Below are 19,207 nucleotides of genomic sequence, written 5' to 3'. Positions count from 1 at the left end.
TGCTTATGGGTGCATTTGGCTACGCTGGAGAGGAACGTCATCGAGAAAGGTGTTCAATATCACTAGGGTTGGTTATGTGAGGGTCAGGGGCGGGCCATATGATTAAGTGACGTCAGGGCAATTTATCTTAGGCAGATGCAGCAATGGACAAGATTACCACAAGATGGACGCGCTCTGCTGTCAGATTTCGTATGTTTCTAAAAGAGGAAAAATGAGGTAAGGTGCACTGAAAATGTTTGCGATAGATCAACGTTTGTTAACAAAAATACATGGTCGAACCCTCAGAATAATAATATTTTCTGACCGTTGCACTTGTGAAACTTATGAAATAATGTGTGGGGAGGTGAGGGTTAATGCTGATGGTTGGAATACTTCTGACGTGATTCGAATGAGTTTACAAAGTTTGTTGGGATTTTGTGCACAACTAATATGATAAATCATTTGTGTATTCTTTTGACAGTTCTTCAACAAAAAAAACCTGGGTGTATTTACAGTAAATTTGCCTAAGGCTGATTGGCAACGAGTGAAAAGCATGGTGTTGGAGATGTGGCAGTGTTTTCGTATTTGAAGTGTCATAATGTAGTTAAAAAAAAGCGGTACAGCTTCAGTCACTGAGGGGTATGCTGTAGTCATGGGCAGTGGGCAGAATGTCGGGGGCATGGTATAAGGTCATGATCTGGACAATGTGGCTAGTGACCATTACCAGAAGGGACAAAACATAGGATTAAAGTGGCCATGTCCACCTGGGACTGGCTTTGTGGTAAAGTTGTTCCACATTAGGATATATTTGAAAAGGAAGAAAAATGTGCTCATGGTAATATAGTCACAGGGTTTCCTTTTTGCTTTTTGCAGACTGCAATGGAAAGCGAAGAGGGGCCCTGTATGGAACACCCACCTTCCCTTTCTATGGTGGCCATCTTGGAAAAGGATTTTACTGCTTTGGAAATCTAGATTGTTAATGGCATTCATCCCCCATGTTAGAGGTGGAAGGGGGGGTAATAATCCAGAGACCTCGTTTTGCACTCTCGCTTCGATTGGGCTGATAACTTGGCCTGCTGGCCCTTTATCCACCGTTCCAGTCCCTGGAACAGAGGATGAACTCTACAATATTCCCATTAGCATAACACAAACTGCAAATGGAAATGTTGGAAAATCTTATTGCATCTATGTACTTTACTGCGAAATATAAAGTAGATGGAGGCTATGCGTTTTTTTTTTCTCCATTTTTTAACTTTGAAAGGTGGATCATAAAGGAACATTTATTTTGTTTATGGATGGCTTTTTTTTGGGGAGGACAGGTAAGAACGAACGTTGTGGACGGAACTGAGGCACCAAACAGTAATATGGAGGGGTACGTGGACGGGGGAAAATGTTGTGCATGTGTTATTTGTAAGCTAGGGGCAGTGTTTCTCATGCTCCTTCATTTCAGCAGTGGTGCTGTTTCTTGGGGAGGAGGGATGGCCTTAGCCAATGTCGTTTTAAGATAAATAGCAGATTTGCTAAAAGTATGTACTGTGTACTAGATTGTTAATGGTTGAGTACGAATAGGTGTTGGAGTTGTGCAAGGGAAATGTTGAAGTTGCAAGTTCCTACAGCAGTACAAAATGTAGTTCCACACTGTCCACGAGGCACAGATCTTATTATGAAGTGTGTACGGGTTTTCGGGCACGTCACCATGCTGTGTGCCAGCATATGGTCATGTGGCATTCTTCGGAAGGTGTGCAATGAAGTCAGATGTTCGTTTACATTATGGTTACGTGCCACTACTAGAAACCTATGAAATTCAGTAAAACATTTTTGTTAAAGGGACGTTATGGTTCAGTTGCGCTACTGAAAACCTATGAAATTCAGTAAAAAAACGTTGTTAACGGGACGTTATGGTTCCAAGTAAAACCAGAAAACCCTTGAAATTCGTCAGTTAAGGTAAGCTAAGCAACCATAATTCACGCCACCACCGTGCACTGCTAAGACTAACACCCAGGACATCAAAGATGACATCACAAATGTCATTGATGACATCACATGTGCATTTACTTTTCATGAAAACTCTGTAAAAGTGATTCTTATTATAATGTTGAATAAAAAGTGTGAAGGATAATTGGAATAAATACCATGAGCTAATTAGTGCATTGAGCAAGTATGAAGATCTATCCAGTATACTAAGTTACTCATGCAGAAACATAGGCAGTGTGTGCAGCATACATGATGAAGGTGCAATATTCATGATCTTGCCATGTTGAATAGTAAAATCATAACTGCTTTCTTATTAGAGTTTTGCGTACAGTGAAACATGTAACAAGTAGCTAATAAAACCCACTTAACTAATTGCATTATTACTGACAAAACTCAAATAACAACAACACATATATATATGAGTATATACAGGGAAAGTGAAGTACGCAAAAAAGCAGAAGTAGTAGCAGAAAGAGTTCATAACCTAACTGATTATCTTAATGCAGAGAAATGATTGCTCTGTTTCAAAGCCGCTACTTACCCTATGTATATGTATCACATGATGTGACTGGACCCTAAGGAAAGTAGTGCGAGTACAATGTATACACATATGAGCATATACAGGGAAAGTACAATAATACAAAAACAACAGAACTATCAGAAAGTGCTGATAACCCCACTGATTATCTTCATGTACAGAAAGGATTGCTGTCTTTCAAGCTTGTGCCTTCCCCTATGTATATGTTTCATATGATGTGACTGGACTAAGGGAATTACTGTAAGAACATACTTGAAGGATAAGTCTACAAATGTAGTACCATTTACATTTTTAGCTCCTGACTGTTACTGAAGAAAAACATGTGGCCTAGATATGTCAGTAAAGGTAAAAGGGGGGAGCCAGACATGTGATGTCATCAGTGATGTCATCAATGACATTTTTAATGTCATCTTGATGTCCTGGGTGTTAGTCTTAGCAGTGCACGGTGGTGGCGTGAGTTATGGTTGCTTAGCTTACCATAACTGACGAATTTCAAGGGTTTTTCGGATTTACTTGGAACCACACCTTCCCGTAAAAGTTTTTTTTAGTGAGTTTCATAAGTTTTTAGTAGCGCAACTTAACCATAACATCCCTTTAACAAAGTGTTTTACTGATATATATATATATATATATATATATTAGTGCTGACCTTTTGTGCCCGACAACTCATTTCGCTGCCCATCCACACTACAGGCCACACCCTTGAGGCGGTTTTCAGCACCACAAATATAATATCCACTCTTCCTTCACGTCCCCTAACATGGATAAATCACTGAGCAATCTTCTTCTCCTTACTATCTTCAGCCCGGGCCCCCCAACCCCATGGACATGCCTGGCTTCCACCAACCTCCGCCCCCTCACCCCACTCTGGATCAAAGTCGTTATCAGCCCATATCTAGAAAACTCCCTCCTCAACTCACTCCCAGTACTCGCCCTCCAGGAAGCCCCACCACCCATCAAACTCTTCAGCACCCTCACACCCCTCACTCCAACAAAACTGACCTCTCAGAGATCAGGCACCAAACCCAAATGGTACACTACCCACCTCAAATCTCTGAAAACACTCGGGCACCGTCTGGAACGGCCCTGGAGAACCAACCCGACCCCTCTAAACAAAACCCCCCTGGCAAGACCAACAAGGGCATACAGATCGGACATCATAAAACCAAAAAAGCATTCTATGGGAACAGAACCTTGAACACTTGAATCACAAGCACAGAACTGCATAAAATCATCTCTGATTTCAAATCGCCAGGTTGGTCAACCCCACCTACACTTAACTCCCAATCCCTATGCAATGCCTTATCCAAACATTTTCACAACGTAGGTATCGACGGACATACTGCCATCATCTGCAGCATCTAACAACTCAGCCGTACTCTTTCAAATATGCAAGGAGCAGCCAACCCTGCTGCACTCACTACCCCTCCTGTTGCCTCCCGGGCTTTTTGCAATGCCTTTTCCTCTCACTTTATCTAACAAACCCAGGACATCCTGTCCAACCTCTCCTCCCCTGCCCCTCCTCTCCCCTCTCCGTCTGTGATTACTGACCCTCCTTCAGCCACCCCTCCACCCTCCTTCTCGTCCTTTCCTCTTTTCTCCCCTGATGAGATCGCTAGACATGTCCAATCTATGAAAGCCTCAACAAAACATGTTCATCCTGTTCCTCTAAAACCATCAAGGACCACATTGACGCCCTCGCTCCGGCCCTTACCGATTTTTGCAATCGCTCCTTTACCTCAGGATACTTCCCTCTCCCCCCCTTTTGACGCACTCCCTTGTGCATCCTCTTCTCAAGAAACCCACAGCTGAGCCTTCTTGTCCGGCTAACTATCGCCCAATTTCCATTACTCCCTTTCTGGGAAAACTCCTGGAAAAGCTGACCATCTCTCAGCTTAATCTTCATTACGATTCTGTTGGCTGTCTCCATGAACACCAGTCTGGCTTCAGACCTGCCAGAAGCATGGAAAGTGCTCTCCTGGACATCCGTGAAGATCTGCTCTACAACTTTGACTCCATCATTCCCTCTTTCCTCATCCTACTCAATCTCTCTTCTGCCTTCGACACGGTCAACCATACCATCCTGCTCAACCATCTCCATGATAACCTGGGTATCACTGATTAGGTTCTGGCCTTGCTAACCGCTTTCCTCTCTGATCAACCCTCCCAGGTCCAACTTGGGTCCTTCCCATCATCTATCTCCCTATATACCTGTGGTGTTTCCCATGTGTCTAACCTCTCACCCTGGCTTTTCAACTAATACCTGGCAACTCTCGCCCACTGCATTGCCATTTTCTGCTCAAATTTCCAGTGCTACGCTGACAACGCTCGACTCATTTTCAGGCTGCCGTCAGCCACCTCCTCTCCCTCATCTCCGATTGCCTAACTGCCATTTAAGATTGGTGTGCCGCCAATGATCTTTGTCTGAATGCCAGCATGAAGGAGATCCTCCTCATTGGCACACCTTCAGCATCCTTTCCCCTCACTCTCTAACCAGCCTCCCTTAGCCCTCCTCCTACCCTCACCTGCGAGGCTAAGAACCTATGGGAAATCTTTGACTCCACACTTTCCTTCTCCACCCACATCTCTGATGTCTCTAAAAAGTCAAACTTCCTACTGCACCTCCTCAGAGGTAGTCTGCCTTTACTCTACTTCCCCCAGAAGCTCACTGTCTCCCAAGCTCTGGTTCTCTCTAGGTTGGACTATTGTAACAGCCTCTTTCTAAATCTACTAGCCTCTACTCTACGCCCTCTGCAACTAATCCAGAACATGACTGCGAGACTTGTCCTTGGCCTCAAGCCCAGTGATCGTATCTCTCCAGCTCTGAAATCTCTCCGTTAGCTCCCAGTGGATGCAAGGATTACATTCAAAACCCTCTGCATTGTCCACAGGGCTTTCTGGGGCCCGAGTCCAAAATACCTTCAGCTAGCCCTCTGCAAATACCTCCCCTCTCGAGCTCTTCACTCCTCTAACTCCCTCAGGGTCAGTAGTTTTTCAAAGAAATGAGCTGGGGTAGATCTCTGTCTTCGGGTGGGGTCTCCCTCTGGAACAGCCTCCCTGCCACTCTAAACCTTGAGGAGATCCATCTCTGGTTCCGGAAGCACCTCAAGACCTTCCTCTTATGCTTCTGCCTTTGCTCCCCCTCTCCCCTGCTGATCTGTTCTCTCTTTGCACCGTGCACCTGGCCACCCTCTTTCCTCCGGGCCCAGGTACCTGCTCACCCTGCCACCCTCCCGCAATGCCTCCGGCCACCCCTTGCACTAGGGTCTGTATCTGTACCCATACAACCCCCCCCCTTTTCTTCCTGCACTTATCAGACCTACCCTGTCTGCTGCCTTAAACCCAGCACTTGCCATTTGCTGACTGTACTACCACTGTTTGTTGCCTTTATTATTTATTTATCCATTTCCACGCGCCACGTTTAATCAGGAAATTCCATCGGAACTTCCCAACCAAACCTGGGCCAGACAGAAGGAACACCATGGGAGGGGCCTTAGGGGGGAGTGCTGTCACGACCTTCGCCCAAAACCCCCTCTGGCAAACCCATTGGCCAGGTGGAATCAGGACTCGGGCCTCTAGAGCCTGGCATCCTCTTCAAAAGCCCTCATGGGGCCAGTCCTGGCACCTATGGCGCCAGGCTCATACACCATGAACAACAATGTTCTTGGGAACTACTTTATTGTATTGTCAGCCAACATGGAGGCATCCACATAGCTTGGTTCCTATGAACCAAGCTATGCGGTCTAGTGTTTTAGGTGTGGCAGGCCTGGAACTACTTTCCTTGGTACTACTTTACCTGGGCTATATAAACCACACCCTGACTGCAGAACATGCTTTGTGTTACTTTGCAGCTTGCAACGTGACGCTCACCGTGTCCAGCTATTCCCTCGAACCTCGGGGAAGCAGAACCTGCAAGGAGACAAAAGGAACATCATTAGCAGCAGCATCTTACCTGCAGTCTTCATCTTTAAACACTCGCAGCTACTCAGAACAGCTTCCTCTAATCAGAACGACCTGAAAGAGGAAGATAGAGGCAACATTAAAGAAAGCAGTAGAGACATTTACAAATTACGAACTGCTCAAAAGGCTTACCTGGCTGGTCGCATCTCGGCTGGCACCACTCCGGACATTCCACTCGCGCTGAAGAAGAAAGCGACCTACAAGGCAGGAAAACACAGGTTAGCAAAGGCAAGACTTCGCAACTCTGCGCATAGCGCTTACTTAACGCATCATAGCACTCTTAATGCGCCATCATTTACCAGCGGGGCTCAACCAAGCCAGTTCTCCGCGCTGAAGCTCTGCATACCTAAGGGAGAAAAAAGAGACATTTTTAACAAAGAAAGGCATGCAGGAAAGCAACAAAACTAAATAACAGCAATAAGACCTACCTTAACAATATCAAACGGGCCGGCATCAGTGAAGTAACTGGACCGCACTCGCCCATGAAAGACAACGCGCCCCTGCAAAGAAGGCAGGACGGAGAGCATGCCTAATTCTACCACAAGGTGAGGAGAGGGCGCCAGAGGGACATAAAGCATACGGGGGTGGAGGGAGGATACTTACCCCAGTCGGTCAGTCTTGAACACAGTCCTGTATTTTCAGGCAGAACCTTCCCCACAGACCACATCAGGGCAAAGCTGAGAAGCATACCAGCGAGTAACCCAGCTGGGTGGCGTCCCTGTGGATACCAGCGCTAACTTACCGCATCATAGCGCTCTTAATGTGCTATCATTTACCAGCAGGGCTTAACCAAGCCAGTTTGCCGTGCTGAAGCTCCGCATACCTAAGGGAGAAAAAAAGAGCCATTTTAAACAAAGAAAGGCTTGCAGGATAGCACCAAAACTAAAGAACAGCAATAAGACTTACCTGAACAATATCAAACGGGCCGGCGTCAGTGAAATAACTGGACCGCACTGGAACCTTCCCCGCAGACCACATCAGGGCAAAGCTGAGAAGCATACCAGCGGGTAACCCAGCTGGGTGGCGTCCCTGTGGATACCAGGTGAGCGTAACAGAACACAAAGCCTACCATATCAAATCCACCTGGGCACCATGGAGACATCAGAAATGGACCAATTGGCCCAATTACTAGGAGAGCTTCGTGCTGAGGTTCATTCTGCCCGACAAGAGACTAATGCCCATCCGGAGAGACCTAATAGTGACCAAAGAACGCACTGAAGAGATTAGCAGGCAATACTTGCAATCACAGGCAGGACAAACGCCTCTACCTGGAAGCAATCCAATGATGCAAAACCCCGCCATACCACCCACTCCGGTACAGATCACATTACCTGCAACAGTGCCCCTGGCACCACCAGAAAGGTTCTCAGGCGACCCACTGAAGTATGCAGCATTCATCAATCAGTGGCGCCTTCATTTTCTTTGTAGGCCTGGAGCATTTCCAAATGACCAAGCTCGGGTAGCTTTTGTCTTATCATACCTGAGTGGTAGTGCAGCAGATTGGTCGGTGCCGTTGGTAACCCATGATGATCATCTATTACATGACTTTGGGGGGTTCCAGAGAGAAATGGAAAAATGTTTTGCTCGCCATACCCAGGAACAAGCAGTAGACAATGAACTCTTGTCCCTCTGACAGGGGAATCAGGACTTGTTAACGTACATTGCTACCTTCAACAGACTGGTTGCCGAAGCTAGGTGGCCAGAAAACAAGAGAACCACGTTATTCCATCGAGGCTTACGAGGCGAATTAAAGGACGTCTTAGCCCAGGTGGTTGATCCACCCAGACACTGTGCAGAATTCATAAATCTGGTCGTGCAGCTAGACCACCGGTTGCAGGACCGAAAGGCAGAGCGGTCTAAGACGGACCCTCGGACCGTGTATGTTTGACCAAGGGAAAACACACCCTGTGTACCTGAAAATGCTGTAGAACCCATGCAGATTGGAGGGATACGGCCTCCATTAACAAAACAAGAGCGGGACAAAAGAAGACAACAGCTTTGTTTGTATTGTGGGAAACCAGGACATTTCCTGAAGGACTGTCCAGTAAAACCCCCAAGAAGAACAGTCAGGGCCACAGAGAAGGATGAAGCTAAAGAATTGGGAAACTACCAAGCTCGACAAACGTAGAGGTCAGTTTGTCGAGTGAGAAGAAATAGTTGCTGACCTCGCACTTTGCAATACCAGTGATCTTAATTAACCACCAACAGTCGTCAAGAATGCATGCCGTTGAAGCATACATAGATAGCAGAGCGGTTGGAAATTATATTGATCAAGAACTGGCAGCGGAGATGGGGCTTCCTTTGTGTTCTAAGCCAACTATGGAAAAGGTAACCCCCGTGGATGGGACAGAAATCGCTTCCAGACCAGTAACCCAGTGCACTGCCAGGGTAACCTTGCTGTGTCCGGACGGACATCGAGAGTCTATTTCATTCGATCTCATCAAGGCACCTCAGTTCAGGCTAATAATAGGGATGCCATGGTTGGTTGCTCACAACCCTTTGATAGACTGGCGGGCACGAAAATTAACCTTCCCCGGTGACTGCTCCCCTGCCTGCTATTACCAAGAGGAGAAATCCGACGTCTGTATTCCCATGACTCCCGGAGCTAAAGTATCAACCCTGGGAGCAACTAATACCTTGCCAAGTGAATACCATGATTTCCAGGATGTTTTCCAAAAGGACCACGTCAATACAGAGCCACCGCACAGGCCCTATGACTTTCAGATCAACCTTGTTCCTGGTGCACAAATCCCTTGCGGCAGGATCTACGCTCTCACAGAACCAGAAAACCTTCATTTGAAATCCTATTTAGACCAGTACCTTGCAAACTGATGTATCCGTCCTTCGAAGTCCCCCGCAGCCAGTCCTTTGTTCTTCGTACCGAAAAAGGAATGAGACTTGAGAACCTGAATTGACTACTGCGCATTGAACCAGATCACCGTGAAGAACTGCTACCCCTTGCCACTTATCCCTGAGATGCTAGACCAAGTTAAAGATGCCCAGATTTATACCAAATTGGACCTTCGAGGAGTGAACCACCTGGTCAGAGTCAGAAAAGGAGATGAATGGAAAACCGCCTTCCGTACTAAGTACAGCTTCTTTGAATATCAAGTCATGCCCTTCGGGTTATGCAACGCTCCTGCGGCATTCCAATATTTCATGAATGACGTCTTAAGGGAGTTAATTGATGTGTGCGCCTTAGTGTACATAGACGACATCTTAGTATACTCAGCCTCGGAATAAGATCATGTCAGGCATGTTCGTTCAGTCCTCACCAAGTTCCGTCAACATCGCTTGTTTGCAAAGCTTGAAAAATGCTTTTTTCACATCACCGAAGAAGAATTTCTTGGTTTTATCCTTACTCCAGGAGGCATCAGAATGGACGTGCACAAGGTAGATGCCATTCTGAAATGCCCTTCACCGACGTCTCTGAAAGGGGTAGAAAGCATGCTGGGCTTTGCAAACTTCTACCGCCGGTTCATCCCAGACTTCTCTCAGGTTGTGCACCCAATCACAGTACTATTACGAAAAAACAATAAAAAGTTTGATCGAACCGAAGAAGCAGAAGAAGCCTTTCAGGAACTTAAAGAAAGGTTTACCTCCACTCCAATCCTGCGACATCCTCGTCCAGACCTCCCTTATGTCATTGAAACTGATGCGTCCAGTCTCGCAATGGGGGCTGTCCTTTCACAGAGAGACCCAGAAACCGGCCAGCTACATCCTGTGGCCTTCTGGTCGAAAAAAGTTCTCACCTCCAGAGATTAATTATGCCATCACGGACAAGGAACTCTTGGCTGTCAAATCTGCCTTTAAAGCCTGGAGGCACTACCTTCTGGGGGCCAGACACACCATTACAGTCATCACATACCACCGAAACCTGCAATATCTCAAAACAGCCAAGGCCCAGTCCTCGCACCAATTACGGTGGGCTCTTTTCTTCGCCGAATATGATTATGTAATCACATTTCGACCAGGAGTCAGAAACGGAAAGGCGGATGCCTTATCTCGCATGGGCATAGATGAAATAGTATATACAACTCCAGACCCAGTACCTATTATACCTGAAGACAAACTCTTGGGTATCACGACAGCCTTAACAGAAGCAGAACTACAAAAAGAAATCCAACGGACAATGAATCCTGATGCCTACCTCGCATGGCAATCTCAAGGAGAACAATATACCATCAAGGACCACCTACCCTTTTTTAGGTATCATCTATATGTACCCAAGAAGGAATTACAACAGCATATTATTTCAAACTATCACGATTCACTGATCGAAGGGCATCCTGGGATCGCCAAAACCCTAGCTAAGGTGAAAGAGAACTTTTGGTGGCCTACCTGGCATAAGGACATCATTCAGTATATTCAGTCCTGCGGTGCCTGCGCACAAAATAAATCACAGAAACAAAAACCATCTGGTCTCCTACAACCATTGGACATTCCTCCAGTTCCATGGCACACTCTTTCCCTTGACTTCATCACTGATCTACCTCCAAGCCAAGGGTTCTGCACCATCCTTGTAGTTGTGGACTTATTCTCGAAGATGGCCCATTTTATTCCTCTCAAAGGCCTCCCAGGCGCAGCCACTTTAGCAAAAGTGTTCCTGGAGGGCGTGGTTAAGCTACATGGCTTCCCTTCGGTTCTGGTCTCTGATCGAGGCAGCCAGTTTGTTTCAAACTTCTGGAAAAAATGCTGTGCAATGGCGCAGATCGACGTTCGGCTATCTACCAGTCACCATCCCCAAACGGATGGCCAAACCGAGAGAACCAATCAGACACTGGAGCAATATTTACGGTGCATGCTGCACCACGAACAAAGGAATTGGAAAGACCTACTATGGATAGCCGAATATACATATAACAATTCTTTGCATTCAAGCACGGGACAAACACCCTTCTATACCCTTCATAGCAGACATCCACATACCTCTGAACTGGACCTTCCAGCCAGCTTGGAAATGCCAGCAGTAAAGACTCTGACCAACAATCATTACTCGGGCTTTCAAAAGGGTAAAGGAACACCTTATTCATGCTAAAGAAAAACAAAAGAGATTCGCCGACCAACACCGGAAAAAGGCCCCTATTATCAAGTAGGAGACAAAGTTTAGTTAGCCGCTAAATTTGTACCCATCAAGGGAACCCTGACCTTTCATCCCAGATTCTTAGGACCCTATACCATTAAGACAATTATCAACCCAGCAGCCGTGAAACTGGATTTACCACCTAATCTACACATCCACCCAGTATTCCATGTGTCCCTCCTGAAACCAATGCAACCCAGCACACGGATTGGGACACCACCTAAGCCCATACTTGTTGACGGAGAACCAGAATTCGAAGTCAAAGATATCTTGGACTCTAAATACTCTAGGACCAAGCTATATTATCTAGTCGATTGGAAAGGATTTGGACCACAAGATAGATCCTGGGAGCCCAGTGAGAATATCCACGCGCCACGTTTAATCAGGAAATTCCATCGGTACTTCCCAACCAAACCTGGGCCAGACAGAAGGAACACCATGGGAGGGGCCTTAGGGGGGAGTGCTGTCACGACCCTCGCCCAAAACCCCCTCTGGCAAACCCATTGGCCAGGTGGAATCATGACTCGGGCCTCTAGAGCCTGGCATCCTCTTCAAAAGCCCTCATGGGGCCAGTCCTGGCACCTATGGTGCCAGGCTCATACACCATGAACAACAATGTGCTTGGGAACTACTTTATTGTATTGTCAGCCAACATGGAGGCTTCCACATAGCTTGGTTCCTATGAACCAAGCTATGCGGTCTAGTGTTTTGGGTGTGGCAGGCCTGGAACTACTTTCCCTGGTACTACTTTACCTGGGCTATATAAACCACACCTTGACTGCAGAACATGCTTCGTGTTACTTTGCAGCTTGCAACGTAACGCTCACCGTGTCCAGCTATTCCCTTGAACCTCGGAGTAGCAGAACCTGCAAGGAGACAAAAGGAACATCATTAGCAGCAGCATCTTACCTGCAGTCTTCATCTTTAAACACTCACAGCTACTGAGAACAGCTTCCTCGAATCTGCACGCCTCCCGGACAGAACGACCTGAAAGAGGAAGATAGAGACAACATTAAAGAAAGTAGTAGAGACTTTTACCTGTCTGGTCGCCTCTCGGCTGGCACCACTCCGGACATTCCACTCGCGCTGAAGAACACTGCGACCTACAAGGAAGGAAAACACAGGTTAGCAAAGGCAAGACTGCGCAACTCTCCGCATAGCGCTTACTTCCCGCATCATAGCGCTCTTAATGCGCCATCATTTACCAGCGGGGCTCAACCAAGCCAGTTCTCCACGCTGAAGCTCTGCATACCTAAGGGAGAAAAAAGAGACATTTTAAACAAAGAAAGGCATGCAGGATAGCAACAAAACTAAAGAACAGCAATAAGACCTACCTGAACAATATCAAACGGGCCGGCATCAGTGAAGTAACTGGACCGCACTCGCCCATGAAAGACAACGCGCCCCTGCAAGGAAGGCAGGACGGAGAGAACGCCTAATTCTACCACAAGGTGAGGAGAGGGCGCCATAGGGACTGAAAGCATACGGGGTGGAGGGAGGATACTTACCCCAGTCGGTCAGTCTTGAACACAGTCCTCCTGTATTTTCAGGCAGAACCTTCCCTGCAGACCACATCAGGGCAAAGCTGAGAAGCATACCAGCGAGTAACCCAGCAGGGTGGCGTCCCTGTGGATACCAGGTGAGCGTAACAGTTTTCCCCTATTCCCCTCCCTTGCCTTGTCGCGTTCTGAAACACTCAGGTACGAGCGTGAAAGAAATAAAATATAAATTCAATTCAATCTCTAAAATAGGTATAATGCCCATGCCCGCTCCCTGTCACCTCCCATTCACTTTCTGAACTCCCTCCCGATGCAAACATTTGTTTTTTTTGCCTCGATCTCGCACTAGGAGTTCCTTTCGTTGCTAGCACAAAGCTGCCTGTCAGGATCCCCTGAGGACCTTTGCCTGCCCACTCTCCTCAAAAACATCCTAACATCAACCTGTGCAGGCAGTATTGCATGCTCAATCCATAACCAATCCCTCACATCGGAAATCTTCCGGGAAGCCTTGAAAACTTCCAATGTCAAACCCCTCGTCAAAAAACCTACGTTCGACCCACTCATTCCCCAGAACTACTGGGCCATTTCCAACACCTGTTTCATGGCCAAACTCATGGACCGCACAACATACAAGCAACTCTGCCACTTCACTGAAGCCAACAATCGTCTTGACCCTGCCTAATCTGGCTTCAGACCCTGCAAGGAACGAGGTCCTTTCTAGGGTCTGTTTAGGATGACCTAAAAAGAACAGCAGGTGCGTAAGGATGCGCTGTACATTCTCCTTGACCTCTGTGCTGCCTTCAATACTATTGACCACACCATTCTCCTAGACAGGATACACTCTTTAGAACTCAAAGACACAGCCCTCACATGGATCTCCTCCTTCATCTCTAATCACTCGCAAATCATGCACCTCCACCATTTCATTTCTGCTTCACGCCCTTTGCCGAAAGGGGTCCCACACGGACCATCTTTATGTCCCCTCGTCTTCAATATTTAACTCAGCCCACTACCCACACTCATCCGCTTCCACAATCTCACCTGATACAATTACGCAGACGATACCCAGATCATCCTTAAAATCCCCAAATTGCCAGGCTCCACCCACCCAGATCTGTCATCATGCCTCTTGGATATTGACCATTGGATAACGACCAACCACCTCATCCTCAAACTTGGGAAAACAGAAATCCTGGTCTGTGGAAAAACCATGCTCCTTCCCCAACCATTCCCTGGCCTCACTCTCTAGCACCCCCAAGCCTCCAGCAACCTCCACTTCGGTGAAAAACCTCGGATGCACGCTGAACACTGATCTATTCCTCCCCCAAGACATCAATTCCATAACCAGAACCTGCTTCTATTACCTACGTATCTTCCCATACCTCACTTATCCACACTGAATCTTTGCCATCATCACCATCATTCTCCCACTTATATAGGTGCACCAGCATTCTAACTTAGGCAACTGCAAATAATCCAAAAAGCTGTGGCCCGCCTACTCATTGGCCTGGCTCCCAGAGAACACATCAGTCCCACATTGAGAGTCCTTCACTGGCTCCCTATTGGCCGACAAACTACCTTTAAATCCATGTGCATTACTCACTGTGCCATCCACAACACCGGCCCCAAATTCCTCCAAGACAAACTCACACGCTACAGACCCTCCAAAGACACTTGGATCCGGCACAGCATTTCTCCTAGTTATCCCCCAATATAGCTGCAGCAGACCGGGCGAATACTCATTCTCCGTTCAAGCTACCACCATCTGGAACTCTCTGCCTCTCCACATCCGCCGCAGTGACAATCACCTCGCATTCAGAAAGGCCCTCAAAACCTGGCTTTTTTCTTCGGCATCTTGAAACCCCTCCCACTCAATTCTTTCATTGCCCCCCGCCCACAAGTACTGGCCCAACCGAACAAACCACCTACACTTCCAAACCACTGTGGATGCTGCCAGTGTTTGCAGCGGCATGCCGTGATAAACTCACCCTACCTTCCCCACAGATGATCATACATCACCTCCCCCGCCCCTACTCGGACCACAAACTCTAGAACTGGCGCAAAACTGGTTACAAAACAACTGGACAGAATGCTTGTTCAGACGAACCACTAGAGATAGCAACGGTAGCAGGACCAGTTTTAATTGGGGACAGGCATGGTTGTGCACTCAGCTGGATGTCCCTACCTAATCATCAAGGGGCTTACCCAAGCACTCAGAAAGCTCAACCCATAGGTTTCACTGGGAGGAGGGGGAAAGAGGAAATGCACCAGTTCACCCGGGAGTATTGGGTGCAGAATGCACACACTTTAATGGCTTTTGGGGGTAGGAATAGAAATGCTAAGATGCACTTAGGTTGGGGACAGGAAACAATACCATTGGTTTTAGGCCATAGGTGATTTATTTTGCACCTATTGCACTCAAAGAATGCCACAAGCTGGGCCCTTCCCAAAGGAAGTATGTTAACTACACCAGAAGACACACTCAAACGACTAGTCTATTGGCTTGAGAGACCTAAAAAAACGACAAAAAATAAATACAGAAATCCATCTGAGTCTAAGTTATGTATAAATTGCACCACGACTTTGGACACATGCCTTAGGCACGGCTCCCCATCCATGCACTCTAGAAGGCAGCTACGGCTATGTCAAATCTGGTCTAGCAGCTCCCATAGGCGTCCACACTGAAACCCCTGACGTGCCTCAGAACCTCTGCCATTAGTATACAGCAACAACCTACATAAACATTTGCAAACCAAGGGGGGTTCTGGGAGTCCATCTACCGGCACAAACAAGGCCCATTGACCTGTTTTTGGGTGGGTGGCCCCCAGGAGAGTCTAAACCAAGTCTTTAGCTCACTGTCCCTTTCATAGAGGAGAAATATCCCTGCATATTAGTCTTTATCCTGCCCTGGGGCAGTCCAGCACCGAAATGCTAGGAAATTCTCTCTGAACAAGAGTACCAACAGCAAGCCTAGACATGTGTTTTGGCCTAGTTGGGCCTCATCAGTGAGGTGGAGCTGTGCCTCTCTAAAAACAGTGAGCAAGAGGTCCACGTCTGAATTCCCCTGGTAACTTAGGGTAAAAACCAAACTTACTTAATATGAGAAACAAACTCTCTGATCCTATTTGTGCTAAGTAATAGAAATAGACAAAAAAAAAATCAATATATTAAAGCTGACCTTGTAGTGAGAAGTCAGTCGTTAGAAAGGCCTCTTGTACATGCTATGCCAACCAGATATTTTCAGTTTCGGAACCCGATTCCTTCAAGCGCCACAATATTTTGCCAAAACCAAAAACAGGATGAGTTGCGGGGCAGTTTCTTGTTTATACTTACAGTAAGCAAACAGACAAACAGCTGAAGAGGGACAAAACGAGGTTAGAACTCACGTGTCCCTCTTCCATGTTGCTAGTAAGGTATCAGGCAGCAAGAGGCTGTGTCCGGAGCAGGCGCTCTACATTTAATACGGACTGTGAAAAACATTGTTGAGGGTGTAATGGTCTGTTGCTCAATGCCCCTCCATATGACGAAATTGATATGGCACTTCCAGAATTTCAAAGCCTTTAAATTGATTGAACCAAAACGTACTAATCAAAGGCAGAATAAAGTAAAAATCCTGGTCCACAATTCTACAACGATCTTAGTTGTGAGGGGGGATAGCTCTGGGGAAACCAGTTTGTCTTTGAAAGCAAGACAATGCAGCGCAACATAGGTACGAATCCCGAGTTTAGAAACCAATCTCTGGTATTAAACGCGTTAGAAAAGAACAATTACTATTATAATCACTCATTCAAATACATTTACATGGCAAATCCTGCCAAGGCATTCCCCGCCTAGACCAGTCCTCTTGCTTACTGCAGGAATATTCATCACTCTGAGGGCATGCACGTCTTTAATACAATGTTTGTGTGCCATACATATGCTCCGACTTAGGGTAGGCGAGCCATCCTTTCACAAAATGCAATTACATAAACAAAAATAGATACAAATAACCCTTACTTACAAAATGAATGCACCTGTCCTTATGTAGATTAGATTAAGTCGCACAGATCCAATTTAGGGTTTATTTCCGCATGTTTCAGTTTTGATACAGCATCAAATGCTAAAGGCGGCAGCCCCTGAGCACCAGTCCAGATTCCATGTCTTTATACCGACACCCTAAATAACAACATACATTTAAAACGACACCTGCATAACGAAAAAGGTGAATTCTTTTTTTTCCATTTGGGCCCCCAACAAGCTCCCTGTTTCAACAGCCTGTTTACCCTCCCCACAACTTCCCCTGTGCCTTTTAATCCCCTACCCCACCCCCATATATACTTCTGCAAAAAATTTAAAAAAAGGATTTTTTGTCATTATTCAGGTGTCGTTTAAAATGTGTGTCGTTATTTTGTTTTCGTTATTAACACTGCATACCCCGGTCCAAATCAATATCAACAACCAGCGCTATCAACAACCATCCATAAGAAAATTCAAATACTATAAAATCTCACCAATGGGTGTGAGTCCATCTTTGAAGTAGTTCATTGGCTTCTCCCCTCCATGGACAACATCAGTGATGCCTTGTTGGGCTTCATCGTGGTTATTGTTTAGCTGCAGGTAAAAATTAATTAAACATGTTTTGAATAAACAAGCCAGAGGGGAGCTCAAGCCTATACATTGGAAAATCAAGTCCATGAATGCAACAATATCACAGTAACACATGTGTGATGTCATCTTTGATGTCCTGGGTGTTAGTCTTAGTAGTGCACAGTGGTGGCGCGAGTTATGGTTACTTATTTTACCATAACTGATGAATTTCTGAGGTTTTTCGGTTTTACTTGTAGCCATAAAGTCCCTTTAACAACATTTTTTCAGTGAATTTCATAGGTTTTAATTAGTGCAACTTAACCATAATGTCCCTTTAACAACGTTTTTTCAGTGAACTTTATGGGTTTTTACCAGTGCATGCTAATTTCCTACAACTCACTAATATCATACTTGCCCCAGATATAGAAACATCTGTGTCCAATTTACAAAGTTTCACATTAAAACTCTACCATTTCCCACCTTCTAGCATAATTTTTAACACTTCTATCCACTTTTTGCAACTTTTTCCACAGTCTTTCTGTCCACAGACGTTCAAGAAAGTCTGACGTCATCGCAGACTTTCCAGACAGTGTCACGTGACCATGCGCATGTGCGCAGCGTGATCACGTGTTCGCGAATGCGTCCGCACTTCGCAATTGGGTCTGTGCTTCGCAGACAGTTAGGAACTGCATTTTCTACTGATCTAAGAACTTTCAAGCTCAAAATGTTCCTCTTGCACAGCTCCTACACCTCTTCTTACTCATTATCCATTAACAATGTAGTACAGAGCACATACTTGGAAGAATATTAGTAAAACTGCTATTTAACTTAAAAATGGCATCAGCTATTGCCTTCCCTCCTACCCAAGAGCCAACACCACCAACTGGAGGACCTACACAACAGAGGACCAAGAAGATGAGGTAGAGGAAGGGCCTACCTCTAGCACCAAGAGAGAATCATAGGTGTGACAGTTCTTTACCACTGTTTGGAATGTACCAAATGCTAAAGTTACCAAAGTGAAATGCACTGAGTGCAACTCAGTTGCGGACTACCTGCACAGTACTCCAACGGAACCACCTTCATGCACCGCCACACCCAATCCAACCACTGCAATGCTCTCAGAAAGGATGTTCCTTTCTTAGCAAGTAGTAGGCTGTCTTTCTCCACCTCATCTTCCTCAACCAATACTGTAACCACACAGCCTACTTCTGTGGGAAACAAAATCCCACTAGCTACCTTGCAAGCAATAACAGAGGCTGTTGCTCCATATCTTTCGAAGACAATGGTCCGCTGTATATACGGTAACACACCACTCTGCAGAGGGAGCAATTTCAAAGTCATTTTGAAGTTGTAATCAAGGAGCATGAGAAACACTGCCAGTTATTGGATATGTAACAAACGTGCAACATCTTCCCATGTCCACCTGCCCCTCCATATTAGTGCTTCATGCCTCTTCCCTCATTTCCCTCCCCACCTTACGTTTTAACATCTCCTGCAAAAAAAATGGTTCCTTTAGGAACCACCTTTCACAGTTAAAAATATCTAAGGAGGCCACCAGGGGGTGTGCTGATGGGCAGTCAGAAGTAGCCTATGCACAAGACCTGAGCC

The 19,207-nt window shown here is 46.2% G+C and overlaps 1 protein-coding gene across 2 annotated transcripts in view; it reads right to left on the bottom strand.

Moving 5' to 3' along the window:
• The window catches only part of ANO7 (anoctamin 7), a 1,967,083-nt gene that overhangs the window by 1,648,192 nt on the left and 299,684 nt on the right, over window positions 1-19,207 (bottom strand). For both annotated transcript variants that reach the window (XM_069618104.1, XM_069618105.1), the window contains exon 3: window positions 17,524-17,623. In XM_069618104.1, coding sequence (XP_069474205.1) covers window positions 17,524-17,623 — 100 coding nt within the window. The remainder of the gene's footprint in view (window positions 1-17,523; window positions 17,624-19,207) is intronic.

The sequence above is a fragment of the Ambystoma mexicanum genome, chromosome 10, assembly GCF_040938575.1.
Source record: "Ambystoma mexicanum isolate Mex_15411 chromosome 10, UKY_AmexF1_1, whole genome shotgun sequence".
Lineage (NCBI taxonomy): Eukaryota > Metazoa > Chordata > Amphibia > Caudata > Ambystomatidae > Ambystoma > Ambystoma mexicanum.
The sequence above is the reverse complement of the archived record's forward strand: the minus strand, read 5'-3'. Positions and strand labels throughout refer to the sequence as shown.